Source organism: Procambarus clarkii, chromosome 11 (assembly GCF_040958095.1).
Source record: "Procambarus clarkii isolate CNS0578487 chromosome 11, FALCON_Pclarkii_2.0, whole genome shotgun sequence".
NCBI classification, from domain to species: Eukaryota; Metazoa; Arthropoda; class Malacostraca; order Decapoda; family Cambaridae; genus Procambarus; species Procambarus clarkii.
In genome coordinates, this window is record NC_091160.1 from 26849501 (window position 1) to 26870608 (window position 21108).

Here is a 21108-nt window from a genome sequence, read left to right on the forward strand (position 1 = left end):
CACTCTCCTTTATGGCAGTGAGTTTTGGGCACTTCGCGCCCATCAGGGAAAGACAGCTGAATGCCTACCACATGCGCTGCCTTCGACACATCTTGGACATCACCTGGCAGGACAAGGTGACAAACAACAACGTCCTGGGGAGAGCAAGAATCACCAGCATGTACGCAATGCTGAAACAGAGACGAATGCGCTGGCTCGGGCACATTGTGCGAATGGGCGACGGCTGGATCCACAAGGATCCCCAGGATTCTTGGGGATCCTGTTCAAAGAGGTCTCTCCAAGTTCGAGGAGTCACTTGCTAAGAAATCGGAGGCAAAGAGACAGAGAAGGAAAGCCGGTAGCCAGGAAGACAGATCAGAATCGGACTTCGTTTGTGCTCAGTGTGGGATGGACTGCCACTCTCGGATTGGCCTCATCAGTCACACCAGACACTGCACCAAGATTGACAACCAGGGCGCAACTCCATCGTCTCCCGAGACTGAAGGATGCCTACTACTACTATATATATTTATCTGACTGACGTGTTAACGTAATTTTGGTAGATTTGTGGTGAGTAACGTGGCTGTCAGGTGTGACAGCTGACAGTTCTGTCGAGTAACTTAATTCACGGGAGTAATTATCTATCCTTGGGATCGCTAATCACTTGGCAAAGTTGATCAGGAGTGTGTGATCTCCTTAGTGTTTCCCATTAACGTTTTGATATCTGAAGGCGCCAGGTAGGTAAGCAGATTTATATATATATATATATATATATATATATATATATATATATATATATATATATATATATATATATATATATATGCAGAATAACCACATATGAAAAATAGAAAATGCTTAACGCGTTTTCGGCTAATTCGCCTTCATCAGAGCAAAGTAGAATGATCGTGATCATTTCTTGTGATCATTGTTGCATATATATATATATATATATATATATATATATATATATATATATATATATATATATATATATATATATATATATATAAATATATATATATATATATATAAATATATATATTGGTGTATACTGGCAGCAGGTTTTCTTTCAAACATGTTTCATTGAATATGACCGCATATTCTGTATTTATTATTTTCTGGTTTAGGGCTTCTATCCCTCTAACTATTTTCTTAGCATCAGGGCTTAATTGAAATAGGAGTTCTCCAAAACTCATTTTCGTACTTTTAAGGTGAAGAAAAGAAGTGATTTACTATAGAGTGTATTACACTTATTTGTTAAATTTGCACGACGTTTCGAACCTCCATGGTTCATTCTCAAGTGAACAGATCTTACAATACTAGTTGATTTTATACCCGCATTAGGTCAGGTGATAATACAATGAAGGTGAAAAACATGGGGGGATACATAAGGGATAAACATAAGGGCTGCAGAAGGCTTATTGGCCCATACGAGGCATCTCCTATCTAAACACAAAGATTAATCCAGTGTAATTGGCCTGTTATGTTGGACATTGTCTTCTGTGTTGGCATCGATATGTTCTTGTCTTGTCCTTACTGTCCTTACTTGAACTATTTACTCTACCCACCATGAGAGTAAGGACAAGACAAGAACATATCGATGCCAACACAGAAGACAATGTCCAACATAACAGGCCAATTACACTGGATTAATCTTTGTGTTTAGATAGGAGATGCCTCGTATGGGCCAATACGCCTTCTGCAGCCCCTATGTTTATCCCTTATGTATCCCCCCGTGTTTTTCACCTTCATTGTATTATCACCTGACCTAATGCGGGTATAAAATCAACTAGTATTGTAAGATCTGTTCACTTGAAAATGAACCATGGAGGTTCGAAACGTCGTGCAAATTATACAAATAAGTGTAATACACTCTATAGTAAATCACTTCTTTTCTTCACCTTAAAAGTACGAAAATGAGTTTTGGAGAACTCCTATTTCAATTAAGCCCTGATGCTAAGAAAATAGTGAGAGGGATAGAAGCCCTAAACCAGAAAATAATAAATACAGAATATGCGGTCATATTCAATGAAAAAAAAATATATATATATATATATATATATATATATATATATATATATATATATATATATATATATATATATATATATATATATATAATTGTAGTGTCACGAAACCTAGTGTGTTATTACTGTGGTTGCAGTATATGGTTTGCAACCGGATTGTATAGTAAATCACTGTTGTGCCGCGTTTTATTATTGTCGTGGGTGAACTCGTCATTGAGACGAGTACTTGGTGTTATATTTTCCTGTTTATTTGGTGGTCACCGAAGTCCAGTATTCAGTGAGGTGATTGAGAGTCAGTTAATGTAACGTAGCCAAGGGAACACCCATTGTTTATAGAGGAATTGTTCTATGACAATTTGAGTAACGTAAGATACGTTTGGGTTAATTATTTTCCTAGGAACAGCTGTGTTGGTCTCTCAGGGAGTCTAGCCAAGCCAGACAAGAATTGTAGAATTCCGGGAGGGCTCAATCTTCAACCCGTTCTCGCAAATTTAATAAGTCAATATTGACTTATTAAATATGTGCATAGGTGACATACTAAACATAATAGTTTCCCTTGAAAAACTTCATAGAAAACACCGACCTCACCTAACCTACTTAGTATGTTAAAATAAGCATCTTATAGCTTCGTAATTACAATTGTTACTTAACCTATTATAGGTATAGGTTAGGTAATAATTGTAATTACGAAGCAATAAGATGATTATCTTAACATACTAAGTAGGTTAGGGAAGGTCGGTGTTTTCTATGAAGCTTTTCAAGGGAAACTATTATGTTAAGTATGTCACCTATGCACATATTTAATAAGTCAATATTGACTTATTAAATTTGCGAGAACGGGTTGCAATCTTACAACCTAGTACTGTCTGTTGCAAATTATCTGTCAGTTGAACAGGTAATTAACGGGTTCCTGGAAGTCAAGGTAATTAACTTCGATCAGAGTTGATCGACTCACACGAAGGCTCCATTGTTTCATTAACGTAACGTCGGTTATTTAATCTGTCAACGAACAGGTAATTTGATTGACTCTTGGGAGAGTAACATCATTGTAAAGTAACGTAGACGTGGTGATTAATTATCGGTTCATGGGATGGTGAACTAGTCACCTGAATTCGTCGGGGTATGGCCCGAAGACAGAATGCCCCAGACTGAATTCATACCATTGATGTTAATTGCCGAGCCAGTGTGAAAGGTGATGTATTCATATTAATTAATTATTGATCTTCGGAATAGTAAATAATTGCTCGAGGGTAGTCAAGGGGTGATTCCTGTTCTCTTAGCACTTTGGACATTGAGATTGTAGTAAACTATCGAAGGGGTGATAGTAACTGATAACGTAATTTGTAATGGGACCAATTAGCTGTCTGAAGTACGGGGATTAGTGGGGATTACTCACTGAATGCTCGACGGGTAAAGTGGTTGTGTAATTCCGAGTTACTAGTGACAGTTGTACAGTTTGATTTGTCTGTGGGAAACAAGATTAAGTTAACGTAAGTGTTACTTTGATATTAACGTAATCAATTAGTTATAGATTGTTGATCGTCCGAGGGAAGGAGTGTTAACGTAAGAAATTAATTGAGGAGAGTTGCTGGAGATGCCAGAAACCCCATTAGTCATTGTCATGTCATTGATAAGCTACTAGTTTGATTGCATTGCAACGGCTCATTGCAGGGATTGGCAGCAAGAAGCGTAGAGTAACTTATAGAAGGTTATTGGAGGCGTGTCTCCTAACCTACCTTGTGGATGCTGCTTAGGGATTATGGATTAGTATGTTCTGCCTGATTGATTCCTCTGTGATCACTCAGTTTGTTCAAGTTAGTTTATTATGCAGCACTCGTGGCTGGTGTGTAGTTATCAGTAAAGGTGTCACAGGAAAAATTTCGAGTAATGTCATTAATATTTCTTTCCTTTTTGTAGTAGTTAGTAATTTGTTGAATAAACTGTGTTATGTTGAACACTGTCTTTTCGTTGCACCCCACACATTTTATTGATTTACATGTATTCTGTTACCATTGCTATTCATTTGAGACATCCTCTGAGATTAGAGCTGAATTCAGAGCACCACACAACATAAATATCGTTGTGAGAGGCCATGACCTACACGTTAGATTCGCTTCGGCGATGTGTGAAAATCAACGGACTAAGTGAAGGGGATTTCAAACTTTTGAGATCTCGGTGTTTGCTCACGCCTAGTCAATTGTTTTTATATAGTCTCAGAGTGAGGAATGAGCTGTTTACTACACTTAGCGTGTTACCTAAGCAAGTTCTTCCCCAGGGGACCCATCCAGACTTTCAGTTAAAGTTGACGGATGTAATATTAGAATAGCACGACAGGAATAAAGATAAAGAAATTAAAAATAAATTTTCTCAATTCCACAAAGTTCCAAAAATTCATACTTCTTCACACATAGTAAATGTAGAGAATAATAAAGATTATCTTGGGTTATCAAACAGAACTCTTTAATAAAACAAAAAATGTCATTAGACGAGAATTCGCAGATGAGTTTCAAGAAGGAATAAGACTGCAAACAGGAACTTGTAGGTCTATTGTTGGTCACAACGAAATGGGTCAAACAAAATACTTTCAATGGGATAAGTTTAAAAATCACTAGACGGATAGTAGTTTCCACTCCTCGAATACGACTTGGCTACAAGTACACCTGGTAATTGGCCTTGTACAATACACCAGGCAGTTGGGCTTGTACAATACACCAGGCAGTTGGGCTTGTACAATACACCAGGCAGTTGGGCTTGTACAATACACCTGGCAGTTGGTCTTGTACAGAACACCTGGCAGTTGGTCTTGTACAGAACACCTGGCAGTTGGTCTTGTACAGAACACCTGGCAGTTGGTCTTGTACAGAACACCTGGCAGTTGGTCTTGTACAGAACACCTGGCAGTTGGTCTTGTACAGAACACCAGGCAGTTGGGCTTGTACAGAACACCTGACAGTTGGGATTGTATCGGGATTTATAAGTACAGTGTACTGTACATGAACTTCGACAAGGTCACTCAATAACGCATTACACACATTGTTCCTTGTCAGACAACAGAGTCATTTAGAGGACAGTCTGAAGCCACGTTACATGGAATGGTAAATCATGGTATTGCAAATGACAAAATATCTGAAATTCTGGCACAGTACCCAAATTTTGCTTCCTGCAGATACATGACATATGGATGAATAATGTATAATCTGTATAGTGTGGAGATTGAATATCATTAACAGTTATTCTATTATTATGTAATATCCAGCAGTGAAAATTATTGAAGGTTTTAAGAGCAGACTTGCCTCTAATGCAGACTTAGCAGACTGTATAATAATTAATTGAAAATTCCTTGATGTTGCAGTGTAAAAAGGTTTCTAGAAGCTGCAACTATAATTACAAAGAATATATTTTATATGTAAATGTTAATATAAAGCAACATGCCTAGGTTTTATTAACATCTTTTGTGCCCCTTGAACAAACTCGACCTTACAACCTTGGAAGAAAGTTATAGAGGACATATGGTCACAACATGCAAGATACTCAGGGAATAGACAGCTTCATTGAGAGAACGTAGGACTAGAGAACGCAAATGAGTCGAAGAAATGTAAGGAAATATACGTGCCCTGTACGGAGGGCGGGAGGGGGGGGGGAGTGTTATGATCTCGGGCAGCAGGAGAAACGAGTTTACCCCCTGACAGTTATTATGCCAGCCCTGACCTAACTAAGAGGTCAGAGATATAGACATGGATATATATAGTAAATACTTGGTTAGATTTGAGAAATAGTTTAAGAGCATGGGCACTGGATAAGAATATAAACAAAAGATTTGACATGGGATGTAGAAAATTTGCTGGAGGTGTGAGGCTCGCTTCAGAGAGTCATGACCTCACTTGAGCTGCAGAAATCGTGAGGGGAGGTAACGCTCTGTTGAGCCCTTGCTGAAGAGGAACCCCTGAGTGATATACCTTCAGGAAGAAGGAAGTGGACAGACATCTTGCTTGTGGAATAAGTCGTGGACTGCAGGAAGACTTTGGAGCAGTGTTTAAAGCAGTTTCGTGGGCAGCTTAGAGCGCCCTAGTGGCGACCGCTCAGTCAGTGAGCACCGCGAGCGAACAAATTCTGGGGTAAGCCATTATAAACCAGTTAAAAGTGATTGCCTGTAGTTGGTCGTGTGCCCACGACCGTAGCAGGTGTCTATTGATATATTAGGCATATTTTGTTAAGGCAGAAAGCCTAAACAAGAGAATAGAGATGAAGGAGCCAGCTGAGGAGAGGAGCTGCGTCCTCTCCCGTTGATGTCATGGAGGCAACTAACAGGCCAGCTGCCAGTCTCGGGTGGATCGCCATGGAGAAGTGGAGAATTGACCTGCCCGGGTGTGGGGGAGTCACCTCCCGGCACACAGGAATCAGAGGGATGTCAAGTGAAGACATTTATTGTGTAGTTTATTTTAGTTATATGTTTGTAGAGGAACAACTTTATTGGCGTATCAATGGGTTGCAGGTTTGTCTGGGGAAGGAGTTGCTAAGGGAACTTCGAGCCCAGTAGAGGGAGTTAGTGGATGAAACTCCAAGCCTGTTGGAAGAACAGTGTACTATGTGGATGAGCAGTCCCCATAGTGAGGAGTTGGACCTCAAGCTGTGCGAGGTCCAACTCCTTCACTGCAAGGAGGAGGAGCAGTGAAGTGAAGTTTTACATGCGTCTGTGGTACCAGTGTTGAAACACCATTGCTGTTTAAGGAAGAATTCATGGTGTAGCAGCCGGAAGAGCTTTGGAGGACCCTGGTAGACGATTCTAGGAGAACCTGAAGATGTTCAGGGTAGTGAACCTCTAGGTGTAGAGAAGGGGTTCCTAGTGACTACCTATATAGAGTTGGTAGAGTGCCCGAGTGTCATTGGCGTGCAAGATGCAGTGGAAGGTGGGTGGCGGACCATTTTTGTATCAAGGAATATTCTTAGAGATGTCTATAGTTTTACAGCCATAGGCTGGATTTCCTTGCGTATATTTATATATAAATATATTTATTCTAGGGTTGGCAGTACTGTATTGTATTACAAGATTTAACCCACTTGGTGAGGTTGGTAGCATAAGTGGCGAGCCAGGAGTTGCACTATCATTTGATATATGCAGCTGATAGAGTCCTGATGGGATTGGATGCAACGTGATTATAGTAGTATAGAGCGTTGGAGTAAATATTGTATCTTGTATGTGTGTTGTAAATGTTCTCTGTCCAGTAAATGTATATAATTTGCCGGTGTTTATCCTTGTCCTAATGAGGCTTCACAGGAATAAGAAAAGAGAGAGAGAAAGAGAACCACAGCTGTGGATAGGGTGGTACAGAATTTTAATTCAAAGAAAGGGGATTGAGGAGGTCATACCAAAATAAGGAGAGAGTGGGGAATCACAGCGGCTCGAATTGGGTGTGTGCACATGACAACGAGGCCAGTGTTAAAGCCGCACCCCCCTAAATGTGTGATGCTGAGCCCCTCTCCAAGAGCAGGAAGCGTACATGGTGATCTCCTGATTAAAGTACAAACACTCTACGGGTTTTGGTTTGTTGTACAGAAGGGACGTATGCACCTACCTACAACAATGTAATAATATTTGGGGGCCTGTCCGGGAGCGTGAACTAACACACCCACACCCTGTTCGAGAGTGGATTGGTATACCTTTTGGTGGAAATAAATTGGCTTTGTGACCGCAGGTGTATATTCTCTCTCTTTGGAAGACTCACAGGACAGGATGGATAAGGTGCAAGTGTTTGTGGAGTCAGGAAAGCCTGAGAACTTGGAAGATTGCACCAGGGAACAGTTGAAGTAGCCACAGTAGCAGGAGTAGCAGAAACAGGAGCTTAGAAAGATTTCAGCTACAGCTCCAGATGCAGCGTGAGGACAAAGAAAGGCAGTTCCAGCTGGAAAAGTTGAAATTAGAACTGCAGATGAAGAAGAAGGTAGAGAAAAAAAGACAAAATAAGAATAAGGGAACTGGAGTTAGAACAGGAGAAGGAAAAAAAGCCCAGGTCGAAAGGAGAAAAGAGAGAACAAAACAAATGCAGATAGAAGCAAATAGAACCATGGCTGAGCAAAGGATTGAACATGGGTTGCCCGAGAGCATCACCCATGTAGCACTCCCACATGATAATAGGGTTAGGGAAAAGGACATTCCCCTATTTGTGCCCGAGGAGGCAGAGAGCGTCTTCAAGCATTTCGAAAAGGTAGCCAACATCAAGGAGCGGCCACAAGAGGAATGGGCCCAGCTGGTTCAGTTAAAACTGACCGGTACTGGGCATACAGCCAACTTGGGTGTACAGTTTGTTGTATGCCAACAGTTGGGTGTATGCCAGAGAGGCATACACCCAACTGTCACTGGAAGAATGCTAGGATTATGCCACAGTAAAGAGCAGCATACTGCGCTCATTTCAGTTAACCCCAGAAGCGTTTTAGAGAGAGAGATGGTGAAGGCTAGAGCATGTACGTTTGCTGAGATGGCAAGGGATCTGGAAAGACGATTCCAGAGATGGATTGAGGCTGCCGGAGTTGGATCTGATGCTGACCTAAAGCACTTAATTGTCATGAAAAAGTACGCACCTACCTACAACGAACGGAATAGGGGTCAACATGTGAAATGCACTGAGAGAAAAAGTTGCGGAAGCCACCTCCATGCTTTAAGTACAAATTCGATAAACATTTTGAACGTTCGAATAGTTAAGCTATAGTGCCACAGGTACAGCAAGGTTAGAGACTGGGCATGAAGAGCTATATTTCACTTCCCCGCAGTCAATGATAGGTAAGCAGTATGGTAAGTTAGGCTCCCAGGAGGGCAGGGTGTGTGTGTGTGTGGGGGGGGGGGGGGGGTCCACAATAAGCTAGTCGTCTGCTGCGGCAACAATCTGTGAATTCAGCAGAGCCTGGCTGATGAATGGAAGAGTTTCAGGGATGACAAAAGGGGTTATTCAGACGATGAGCCACAATAACGTTGCTGAAGATATGATGACTAAACCACACACCAGAAGATCAGGAGACGACGACGTTTCGGCCCGTCCTGGACCAATATTACAATCGACTCAACATTTGGTCCAGGACGGACCGAAATATAGTAGTCTCCTCATTTTCTGGTGTGTGGTTTGGTCATCAAACAATTTCATATACCTTTCGATTATGTATTGCAAAACAAATAAGAGTTGACCGTGTGTGTTCATCCTGATAAAGAAATCACTCGACCAGCACCATAAACACAATGTCTTGAGCCTGCGAGACATTCTCATAACTCTTGGATAAGTGGACAACCTTTTACTTCACGGTAATTTATATGGTAAAAACACTTCAGATGTTCCAATAAATATGAGGCTATAGAGGCTCAGTCAGGCATATGATTGGCCACTCAGTTTTATATCAAGGAAGGTTATACGTTCTCGTAATATGTGGGAGCACTCGCGTAAGGCTGTCCTTAAGATTCGCGGTGATGCTTATGGGGGTTGTCAGTATTCATCATGACCGGTAATGGGAATTTTGATTGTTATTTTTTATTTCATTGTTGGCATTTAATAGGGAAAGTGTGTTGATCGTGTCTGATTTGTGTTGATACTGTCGACATTTCTATTGATAATATATATTTGTGTTGACATTGTTAGCACGTATATTAATACGGTAAATAGTCTCTGTTTACACTTTCAATATTTGTGTTGTCATTGTCAATATTTATGCTGATACTGTCAATAATCGAGCGGACACTCTCATTATTTGTCTTAATACTGTCAATATTATTGTTGATATATAGATATTTGTGTTGATAACGTCATTATTTGTGTTGATAGTCATTATTTGTACAGAAACTGTTTTTATTTGGGTTGATGCTGTCATTATTGGTGTTGATACTGCCAATATATTTATTAATACAAACAGTACTTGTGTTGATACTGTCAATATAATATTTGGAGCATGGTAAGGCTTCGCTAGAAGAGACCGAAGAGACTCTCTTATGTCTAAAATGACTTCATTGTTCGTCATATTCTTTTTGTCCACATCCAATGATTAAGGTGCATCTTGTCCCATCCCAAGCAGGTGGTGCTTCTTGTCCCATCCCAAGCAGGTGGTGCTTCTTGTCCCATCCCAAGCAGGTGGTGCTTCTTGTCCCATCCCAAGCAGGTGGTGCTTCTTGTCCCATCCCAAGCAGGTGGTGCTTCTTGTCCCATCCCAAGCTGGCGGTGCTTCTTGTCCTATCCCAAGCAGGTGGTGTTTCTTGTCCCATCCCAAGCTGGTGGTGCTTCTTATCCCATCCCAAGCAGGTGGTGCTTCTTGTCCCATCCCAAGCTGGTGGTGCTTCTTATCCCATCCCAAGCTGGTAGTGCTTCTTATCCCATCCCAAGCTGGTGGTGCTTCTTGTCCCATTCCAAGCTGGTGGTGCTTCTTATCCCATCCCAAGCTGGTGGTGCTTCTTGTCCCATCCCAAGCTGGTGGTGCTTCTTATCCCATCCCAAGCTGGTGGTGCTTCTTGTCCCATCCCAAGCTGGTGGTGCTTCTTATCCCATCCCAAGCTGGTGGTGCTTCTTGTCCCATCCCAAGCTGGTGGTGCTTCTTGTCCCATCCCAAGCTGGTGGTGCTTCATGTCCCGTCCCAAGCAGGTGGTGCTTCTTGTCCCATCCCCAGCTGGTGGGTCTTCTTGTCCTGCCCCAGACTGGAGGTGCGCCTGGCCCATCCTAGAATACTAATGTGTTCAGATGTATAAGAAAACACAGCGTGAAAGAAATCACGCTTCCTTGTTTATATTAGATTTAGTTTATCAGTAAAGTAGTAACATATATAATTAGTTTGAACAAAATTATTTGTCTGAAATATATATATATATATATATATATATATATATATATATATATATATATATATATATATATATATATATATATATATATATATATATATATATATATATATATATATATCCCTCTTCTGGATTAGATGTTTGTTTCAATTTTATGCCACGTGATCTATCTCAGGCAAAGACGTGTCAGTTAGTGAGACGAAGGGAGGGTCGCATCTCTGTAGTGACTCACCAGCCAAGGCTCTGTTAACCTGTCTTCCTACAAAGAACGTCGCTATTCGCTCTTATGCATTACATATGATCAAAAATTGTCGTATTAGAAAATGTAAGCGGCTCGCGAAAGTGACGAACTGCCCCGTTTTCTGTTTTAGGTCCTCTGTTAGGTTAGGAGAAGACACTTTAAATTGACCGTTTTCTTGACGTTGGGCAACCTTAGGAACACGGGCTGGTTACAGGTCTCACTTAGTACTGAGGGGTGCCTGTGCAGGCAGTCACGAGCGACGGTGAGCCACCATCATTCCTCAGTTTGGTTTTAGCATTTGAATGTTCCGTCTAAGAATGGTGATTACGTCGATTGTAACCTCGAAGAAATTATAATAGTTGAGATTTACCTGCGACCGATTAGCCACTTGACCAATTAGAGTGACGGTCTCGCTTCTTGCTGGGTCGGAGCTCGACCCCAATGGTCCAAGTGGTTGGACATCATTATTTCACTCCATTCTTTTATCCCAGCTCCGATCCTCTTCTCGTATCCTTTCCAAGTGCTTCACAGTCCCACTTTCTGCTGATAAATATCTTACCTTACGTGTCAAGACGACCCACTATGCTTTTAGGACACCAAAGAAAGGCAAACAATCCTTTTTATGTCACATTGATACGTTTGAAGATATTTTAACATTGGAGCGAGAATGATTCACATTCAGAGTTGCTAGGCCGATGTTGAATCCCAATGTTAAGATTGTGTGTTGCTGCCCTCCAAAGTTTCGCAGTATTGTATATTAGGAATTAAGCGATGGTTACACAAAGTTTACTTAAAAATATATAATACTAGATTGGGTAACCGGCGTTTCACTATTTACCCACTAAGACCAGAGGTGTTACTTCAGACGAGTGCCCGATTTGACTGACTTAAAGAAGCCCAAGTCAGTCAAATCGGAACTACGATTTGATTCAGAGTTCAGATTTGTTCCGGAACAAATTATCGCTCTACCGTCCAGCCCAACCACTTGAGGAGGACGGTAGAGCGACATTTTCAATTCGTGCAGGGTGGCGTTCAATCCCCGACTGTCCAAGTGGTTGGGGACCATTCCTTCCCCCCCCCCCCCTCGTCTCATCACAAATCCTTATCCTGATCCCTTCCAAGTGCTATATAGTCGTAATGGATTGGGCTTTCCCCTGTTAGTTCCCTTCCCTTCCTCTCACTCTACCTGACGTGGACTAGACTGACCTCCCTGGAGGGTGGGTGGCGTGATCAGAAACTACTGTCTCGGTGAATATATAATGAGTCAGTGCTAGGGTTGGACCAGGAATGTCACAACAAACTAACATAGATTGTCATGTTAAACAAAAACATTCACTTTTATAATACAAAATATACACAAGGGAAGGTTACATGAACTCCTGAATAGCTGTATCGTTGTTGACGCCTGCTAGGAGAAGCCAGTACCCAAATATTAAAGGTAAAAGTACTCTCAACATACATCAATCTGTCCATCTATCCATATATATATCCATTTATGCATTCACCACTCTTTCTATCTTGTTTTCAGTGCAATCGTCAATCCATTTATTCATCCATCTTTCTTATCTCATTCATCTATCTATCCATTCATCCATCTCTCCATGTATCTATCTATCCATCCATATGTCTATCTATCCATCTAATCAATCTACTATCAATCTATCCATCTCATCAATCTACCATCAATCTATCCATCTCATAAATTTGTCTACTCAATTATATTTCCATCTATTTATCCATCAACCTAACCACCTCTCGCTATCCTTCTATCCATCCATCCGTCCATCTACCTATACATCTATCTACCCATCTATCAGTCCGTATATACGTCTTTCACTCTTTCTATTCATCTATATGTCCATCGATCTGTGCAACCATTTATCTATCCCTCCATCTACTGTCTTATCTGCTTCTCTTTATCTCTGTTTCGGGTTGTCTTTGTCATTTTTCCCTGTCCGTCTGTCTGTCTATCTCTCATATACCAACAATTTTTGGTCTAATGTATATGTGGTCGCCAGTGAGAGAAGCTTAGCAGTGTGAAATAATAAAATGAGTCACCGCTATACTCTGAGAAAGTGGGAGGGGTCTTGCAGGGCCTTGAGAAACCTTTGAAGGATTGGGATGGTCACCTGTGTGGGAACCGACCTGTGAGATTTATATTTATTTAATTTATATGAATTTATATTTACGTTAATTTATATACTTCGATAGCAATTTGTATAATGATAAGTGGACTGTATTTCTGCAATAATCTCAATCTCACAAATCGATCCTCTACACATTAGGGGGGTTTATATTTATATGTATGCAGCCAATCAAACTACAGTAACTACATACATTGAAGAGGTTCCTTATCTTATAGTACAGCAGGTTAGTCCACCAGGTATAACTAGGGTGTAGACACCTAATTATCCTCTTTGAGGTAGCTTCCATATCACCCAGTAACTGGTGCACAAATCTTGCATCCTCGACTTGACCTGTCAAAAGTGCGCTAGCTGTGAAGCCAGAATCCTATATATGACAAGCTATATCAGAGAAAACAGTACATGGAACATGAAGACCTGGCTTAATTACCTTTAGTTTGAGGCTTCCATGTGATCTAACCGGCTCACCCTATATAATGACATTAATGGCCACTAATGATAAATAATGGGTTTCGGAAAGAACACTTAACTTGATTTGTTGACAGCGTGTTGACAGATGGTACACCTTTGGTATCCATAACACTACGTCCAAGTAAAATTAACAGGAGCCGAATTTGCTCCCGTGTGAGCCTCTGGTCTCGTATAACAACAATGGCTGCCCTCCTCCTCCACTCTGACGCCTGGCTTACATTGTCCAGATTTCAGAACGTGATAGAAGGGTCACATTTACTCTACTTTAATATTGATAATTAAGTTAATTTATATAAGATGTTTTTATGATGGTAAAGTCCAAAGACTAATGTATTTAAGAATAATTCCCAGCAGAATAGCTGGTGAATTATAATAGTATGTGGTGATGATATCCCGTTTTCTATAGACGGTAATTCCACTACAAGTTACGTTTTCTATGGGTAACTTATTGGTAATACAGCTATTATCTGTATGATATATTAAATGGTGTCGGATTTTCCGACATAATTCCCCAGGGGGCTGCTCACGGGTCGAAGTCCTCTTTAGAACAGACGAACACCGATACTCCTCCTTCGAATTATTTGATTAATTTGATGTTAGTAGTTAGTAATCACACATTTGTGTGTCTGTTCGTACAGGACGGATGTCCCGTACTAGAGTTGTAGGGGTTAGAAGTCTAATGCGATTTCATTTCCCTGTCAACTCTTGAAAGGCTAATATTCAAGCCTTATTACATATTATTTAACCCAGAAGACTGGATGTGATCAAGTACTACAGTCAAGTATGATTCAGGGACTGCAGTGAGATCAGTGACATTAGATATAACTTGAAGTTTCTTCAGGTAACTGGTCACTGATATATAAACACTGAGGCCCATGGAATACATCTTGATTAAATAATAAATGTATCAAATCAGTCATCAGATTTACTGGGGTTTAATTTAATTAATTGATTCAGAGGATTGAATAGCTCATCATTAAAGTAAAGTATGGTTCTGAGACTGCAGTGGGTTCAGTGACATTGGTCGCAGTGACTTGAAGCTGTTTTAGGCTACTGTTCACTGATTTGCCACTGAGGCCTCATGAACTCATCTTCAGCTTCAAATGATGATACTAACATCAAGCTCTGTTGGTATAGTCAGCTGTAATCTCCTTAGTATAATGCTACTGGAGAAATATAATCAGCTGACAAATTTAGGTTTCTACTGGTATTGTTTATCTGCAGGCATAGGTCTCCTCAGGCTTGATACTGGGCCTGAGAGTAATTTACCTCCTGCAGAGTTTAACATGGTTATGCCCTGATATTTAGTAGGGCTACCGATGAATCGATGACAATAGTCTGTCCCTACAAGGAGACCGAAGTCAGTGAGGTGATCAGTCTTAATATTATCTGCCAATTTTATTCCTCTATTTCTCAGGAATTTGGCTGTTGCTCGCAGACCTTGAACTTGTAGGTCTACTGGTATTTTGTCCACCACAATGGCTTGTACTCGACAGACGTACCTGCCTAAGCGTACTGATGGTTGTACCACCTGGTAGACTTGAGGTCCTGCATCTGTTACAAACCCTGAGATGTTGAATGACATCTGGGCTACAGGCCTTAATTGTAATTCATCTGCCAACCTTTTAGTGATGTATGTTCTTTGGGATCCTTGGTCAAACAACCCACGGGTATGGACCTTGGCCCTCTTATTCAGGATGGTAATTTGGGCAGTAGGCAAAGTCGTATTACCTTTAGACTTTGCCGAATGGACACTCTTTGTTGGTTGCACCTTGCAGTACTGTACTGAGGTGGGAATGCTATCTTCCACCTTGGGGTTTGGAGACGTTGTTTTGGTGTCTCTGCATAATGCTGCATGGTGCTGACCTTTGTTACACCTATTACAGGTGTGTAATTGGGTCTCACAGTCGTTGATGTTATGTTTCCTGAGGCACCTCGTGCAATGTTGCAAATCTTTGAGTCGCTCAACACGGGCGTCACTATCAGGAAAATTAGGGCAGTGGTACATTGAATGTTTCTCATTGCAGAACAAACATGTTCCATAGCTTCCAGTACCCTTTGGTGTCACGTTCTTGGGTGACACAGTAACTATAGGCTTGGAGGGTCCAACTGCATATACGCCCACACTGCCACTGTTCCACTTTGGTGTTGAATTATATTGTCTAGATTGATTTGGAGTACCTTTGGTACTCTGTGGTTTACTATTATTGGTTTCTGAGGGTTTACTTGGTGGTTTTAATTTGTCATGTGTTCGTAATTGATGAACTACTGACTTTAAACCCTCAGATATTTCATTCATGGATAAGATACTTTTATTGTAATGAGCACTCATTTGTCTCAATATGTCCCTAGGTATTTTCTCCTGGACAATTATTTTCAAGACCCACTCAGCCCCGTTTGTATCTGCTGTCAGGCTGAGGGCATTGATCAATGATTCTACCTCCAGCTTGAAGACTTGGAGTGAATCAGCTGAAGCCTCCGGTGGGGGTAAATGCAACAGCTCATGAACTAAATGTGATGTTCTTACTTCTGGATCAGCATAATTATCCTTGAGGAGTTTTACTGCCAGATCATAGCCGTCATTAGTTAATCTCAGATGGGATACTACTGTTTTAGCCTCACCTGATAATTGGCCTTGCAAATAAGAGAATTTACTACTCTTTGGTAAAGATTGTTTTGAGTCTACAAGGACAACGAATTTGTTCCAAAATTCGTCCCAATCTTCCTCATCCTTTCCTGAGAAAGTGGGTAAATTAATTGGAGGGAGTCGAGCTTCTGCTTGACTCGTATTAGATGCAACTGTTGTTGTTGTTGCTGTTGCCTTGTTCTGGGCAATTAATTTGACATAAGGCTGTAACGTGGCCTGAGTGTGATCTTCATAATTCGCAAGATCAACCATAATGTCGTCTATTTCTGTTTCTGATAAATTAGTGTTGGCAAGTTCAGCCACATATGTTGCCATTTGGCATTTGATTTGCTCAAATTTACCTGCAGCTGCTTGATAATAGCTTTCCAGGTCAGCATAATCAACTGTTGATTGTTGTGACAAATCTTCACATTTCTTGATCTGTCTTGTTAAGTGGCCTTTAAGACCTGCAAGGGTTCTTTTCATTCTCCCTGCATTATCCATACTGGCTCGTTGGTGAAGCCTTGTGGGACTTGTATTTGGGCTGCTCATAATACTGAACAAACACTAATGGTAGCCTAGGGTAAATTCTGAACTCACTAGGCAATAATCCTACCTCTACTAGAGGTTAGCACTTAAAATTAATACACATTATATATATACAATCATACACACTAATGATTTGAGTGATAAACCAGTGTCATGGAAGTACCTTTAGGTTAGCTCTTCTATATCACCCTAGGATGGTAGAGACACTAATTAATCACTCAAAGGTGTAATGATCATAAGTAAATTATTATATATACACAACTCAATTCGAGTTGATAAAAATTACACCCAAAATAGGGTCTGGACCATTCATTAATGGTGCTAGGTTAATCAATATAGTACAACTGACTATGGTAATAATGGGACTAGGATGAACGATAATAGTTCAACTAGTCATATCCTACCCTGTTGTGGGTTGGCAATTAGTAAATATACTGTGAACACTAGTGCAGTATATATTAAATAATTCTCTATTTTGGAGAAATAATATATACAATTATTGATAATAGCCTCTTAATTAGCCTCTATGAAACTTCTAATATTATCTAGAAGTATTAAATATTATTAGTGACCTCGCGAAATAAAGTCCACAAAATTCGTAGATAATCTCTCGCGAAATGTAACACCACGAAATCCGTGAACAATATCGCGAAAACACAGTCACTACTTTGGCTGGCTTCTATTAGCGCTGTCATTTCACGAAATAACACACCACCAAATTTCTGTGGGTGTGCATGAAACCGCTGACTAAGCTGAACTGGGCTGAGGGAGGCTCCTGAGCTCCCTCGAGGCTACGCTGCCGTCTTGACTGCTGGCTTTGTTTAAATAACACTGCACTAGTATATTTAATGAATCCACTGGTTAACTGGTTCATCCGGTACTAAGATGACCAAATGTGGGTTCATAGGACCGAATATTCCGGTTCCGAAGGTCCAAAGAATGTGGGAACCGACCTGTGAGATTTATATTTATTTAATTTATATGAATTTATATTTACGTTAATTTATATACTTCGATAGCAATTTGTATAATGATAAGTGGACTGTATTTCTGCAATAATCTCAATCTCACAAATCGATCCTCTACACATTAGGGGGGTTTATATTTATATGTATGCAGCCAATCAAACTACAGTAACTACATACATTGAAGAGGTTCCTTATCTTATAGTACAGCAGGTTAGTCCACCAGGTATAACTAGGGTGTAGACACCTAATTATCCTCTTTGAGGTAGCTTCCATATCACCCAGTAACTGGTGCACAAATCTTGCATCCTCGACTTGACCTGTCAAAAGTGCGCTAGCTGTGAAGCCAGAATCCTATATATGACAAGCTATATCAGAGAAAACAGTACATGGAACATGAAGACCTGGCTTAATTACCTTTAGTTTGAGGCTTCCATGTGATCTAACCGGCTCACCCTATATAATGACATTAATGGCCACTAATGATAAATAATGGGTTTCGGAAAGAACACTTAACTTGATTTGTTGACAGCGTGTTGACAGATGGTACACCTTTGGTATCCATAACACTACGTCCAAGTAAAATTAACAGGAGCCGAATTTGCTCCCGTGTGAGCCTCTGGTCTCGTATAACAACAATGGCTGCCCTCCTCCTCCACTCTGACGCCTGGCTTACATTGTCCAGATTTCAGAACGTGATAGAAGGGTCACATTTACTCTACTTTAATATTGATAATTAAGTTAATTTATATAAGATGTTTTTATGATGGTAAAGTCCAAAGACTAATGTATTTAAGAATAATTCCCAGCAGAATAGCTGGTGAATTATAATAGTATGTGGTGATGATATCCCGTTTTCTATAGACGGTAATTCCACTACAAGTTACGTTTTCTATGGGTAACTTGTTGGTAATACAGCTATTATCTGTATGATATATTAAATGGTGTCGGATTTTCCGACAACCTGGTTTATGCTAGTACGGGCAAATTATGGATAGCATGAAATTTCTCTTCATTTTAAAAGGATCTGTGATTAATAGTGCATATTACTAGAGGATTTTTTGTTTTGTTTTTAACTATAGCTTATTTAGGGTGTCAGAATAAATCAGTTTGCTTCAGTTTGAATTTCCTTCTCGTAATTAACATTTTCTTAAAAAGGGGAATTGTGTAAAGACTCCTAGCTTGAAACAGGTACTACTTCCGACTTTTAAATAGGTCTGGACTGGACAAATCTGTTTAGTATTTCTTACACACATTTGCACAAAACAATATATGAATGACAATAGTATTCTGACAGCATTACCAAAAACAACATATCGTAAAATAAAATAATTGACAAGACTAATATTATTATTACAAAATATGGAAGAATTATACCATTTTTGAGAATTGTGCTCCTGAAGATATTCATGATATGACTCATAACTCCTTAATGTTCTTCTTAGAGCGCGCGTTTATGTATTTAAGATGCCGTAAATGTCTGTGGAGAGCTTGTAATGTGGGCCATCATAATCCCTGCCTGCAGCTGGTCCCCGGGCCCTCGACGACCCGCTGCTGGTCCCTGGCCCCTCGACGACCCGCTGCTCGTCCCTGGCCCCTCGACGACCCGCTGCTGGTCCCTGGCCCCTCGACGACCCGCTGCTGGTCCCTGGCCCCTCGACGACCAGCTGCTGGTCCCTGGCCCCTCGACCACCCGCTGCTGGTCCCTGGCCCCTCGACCACCCGCTGTTGGTCCCTGGCCCCTCGACAACCCGCTGCTGGTCCCTGGCCCCTCGACCACCCGCTGCTGGTCCCTGGCCCCTCGACCACCCCCCCCCCCCACAGTTAATCCCTGGCCTCTCGACGACCCGCTGCGGATCCCTGGCCCCTCGACGGCCCGCATCTGGTCCCTAGCCTGTCGACGGCCCGCATCTGGTCCCTGGTCTCTCGACCACCCGCTGCTGGTCCCTGGCCCCTCGACCACCCGCAGCTGGTCCCTGGCCCCTCGACCACCCGCAGCTGGTCCCTGGCCCCTCGACCACCCGCTGCTGGTCCCTGGCCCCTCGACCACCCGCAGCTGGTCCCTGGCCCCTCGACCACCCGCTGCTGGTCCCTGGCCCCTCGACCACCCGCAGCTGGTCCCTGGCCCCTCGACCACCCGCAGCTGGTCCCTGGCCCCTCGACCACCCGCAGCTGGTCCCTGGCCCCTCGACCCCCCACAGTTGGTCCTTGGCCTCTCGACGACCCGCAGCTGGTCCCTGGCCCCTCGACCACCCGCAGCTGGTCCCTGGCCCCTCGACCACCCGCAGCTGGTCCCTGGCCCCTCGACCCCCCACAGTTGGTCCTTGGCCTCTCGACGACCCGCAGCTGGTCCCTGGCCCCTCGACCCCCCACAGTTGGTCCCTGGCCTCTCGACGACCTGCAGCGAGTCCCTGGCCCCTTGACCCCCCCTCCCACAGTTAATCCCTGGCCTCTCGACGACCCGCTGCGGGTCCCTGGCCCCTCGACGACCCGCTGCTGGTCCCTGGCCCCTCGACGACCCTCTGCTGGTCCCTGGCCCCTCGACGACCCGCTGCTGGTCCCTGGCCCCTCGACGACCCGCAGCTGGTCTCTGGCCCCCTCGACGACCAGCAGCTGGTCCCTGGTCCCTCGACGACCCGCAGCTGGTCCCTGGCCCTCGACGACCCGCAGCTGGTCCCTGGTCCCTCGACGACCCGCAGCTGGTCCCTGGCCCCTCGACGACCCGCAGCTGGTCCGTGGTCCCTCGACGACCCACAGCTGGTCCCTGGCCCCTCGACGACCCGCAGCTGGTCCCTGGCCCCCTCGACCACCCGCAGCTGGTCCCTGGCCCCTCGACCACCCACAGCTGGTCTCTGGCCCCTCGACCACCCACAGCTGGTCTCTGGCCCCTCGACCACCCACAGCTGGTCTCTGGCCCCTCGACCACCCGCAGTTGGTCTCTGGCCTCTCGACGACCGGCAGCTGGTCTCCTGGAAATAGACTGTGGGTGCTCCTGGAAATAGACTGTGGGTGCTCCTGGAAATAGACTGTGGGTGTTTGGGGAAAACTGACTCATGAGATATATTTGAATTATTTCTTAAGTTAATTTATTTATTTTGATAGCGGACTGTATGAATTTAAAGTGGACTGTATGATAATTAATTCCCACATATCGTTTCCTACACAAGCTGGGAGGTTTATTAATTATATAGTCTATCAATCGAAATTATCGATTGGTAGACATTTACTATAAATGTTTAGACTACATTGATTAGTAAATGAAATTAAACAAATGGAGCCTATCTGTATGGTTGTTTC

At 42.4% G+C, this 21108-nt stretch overlaps 1 protein-coding gene across 1 annotated transcript; it reads right to left on the minus strand.

Annotated features, from left to right (window-relative positions):
• Positions 1-19273: 19273 nt before the first annotated feature.
• On the minus strand, positions 19274-20866 carry LOC123751366 (loricrin-like). The gene has a single exon (XM_045733459.2). It carries the CDS (start codon positions 20864-20866, stop codon positions 19274-19276), a length of 1593 nt encoding a protein of 530 aa, XP_045589415.2.
• Positions 20867-21108: the final 242 nt, after the last annotated feature.

What these genes read in the sequence shown, in the direction of transcription:
- LOC123751366 (XM_045733459.2), bottom strand. Translation starts at nt 20,866, where the DNA reads ATGAGTCAGTTTTCCCCAAACACCCACAGTCTATTTCCAGGAGCACCC.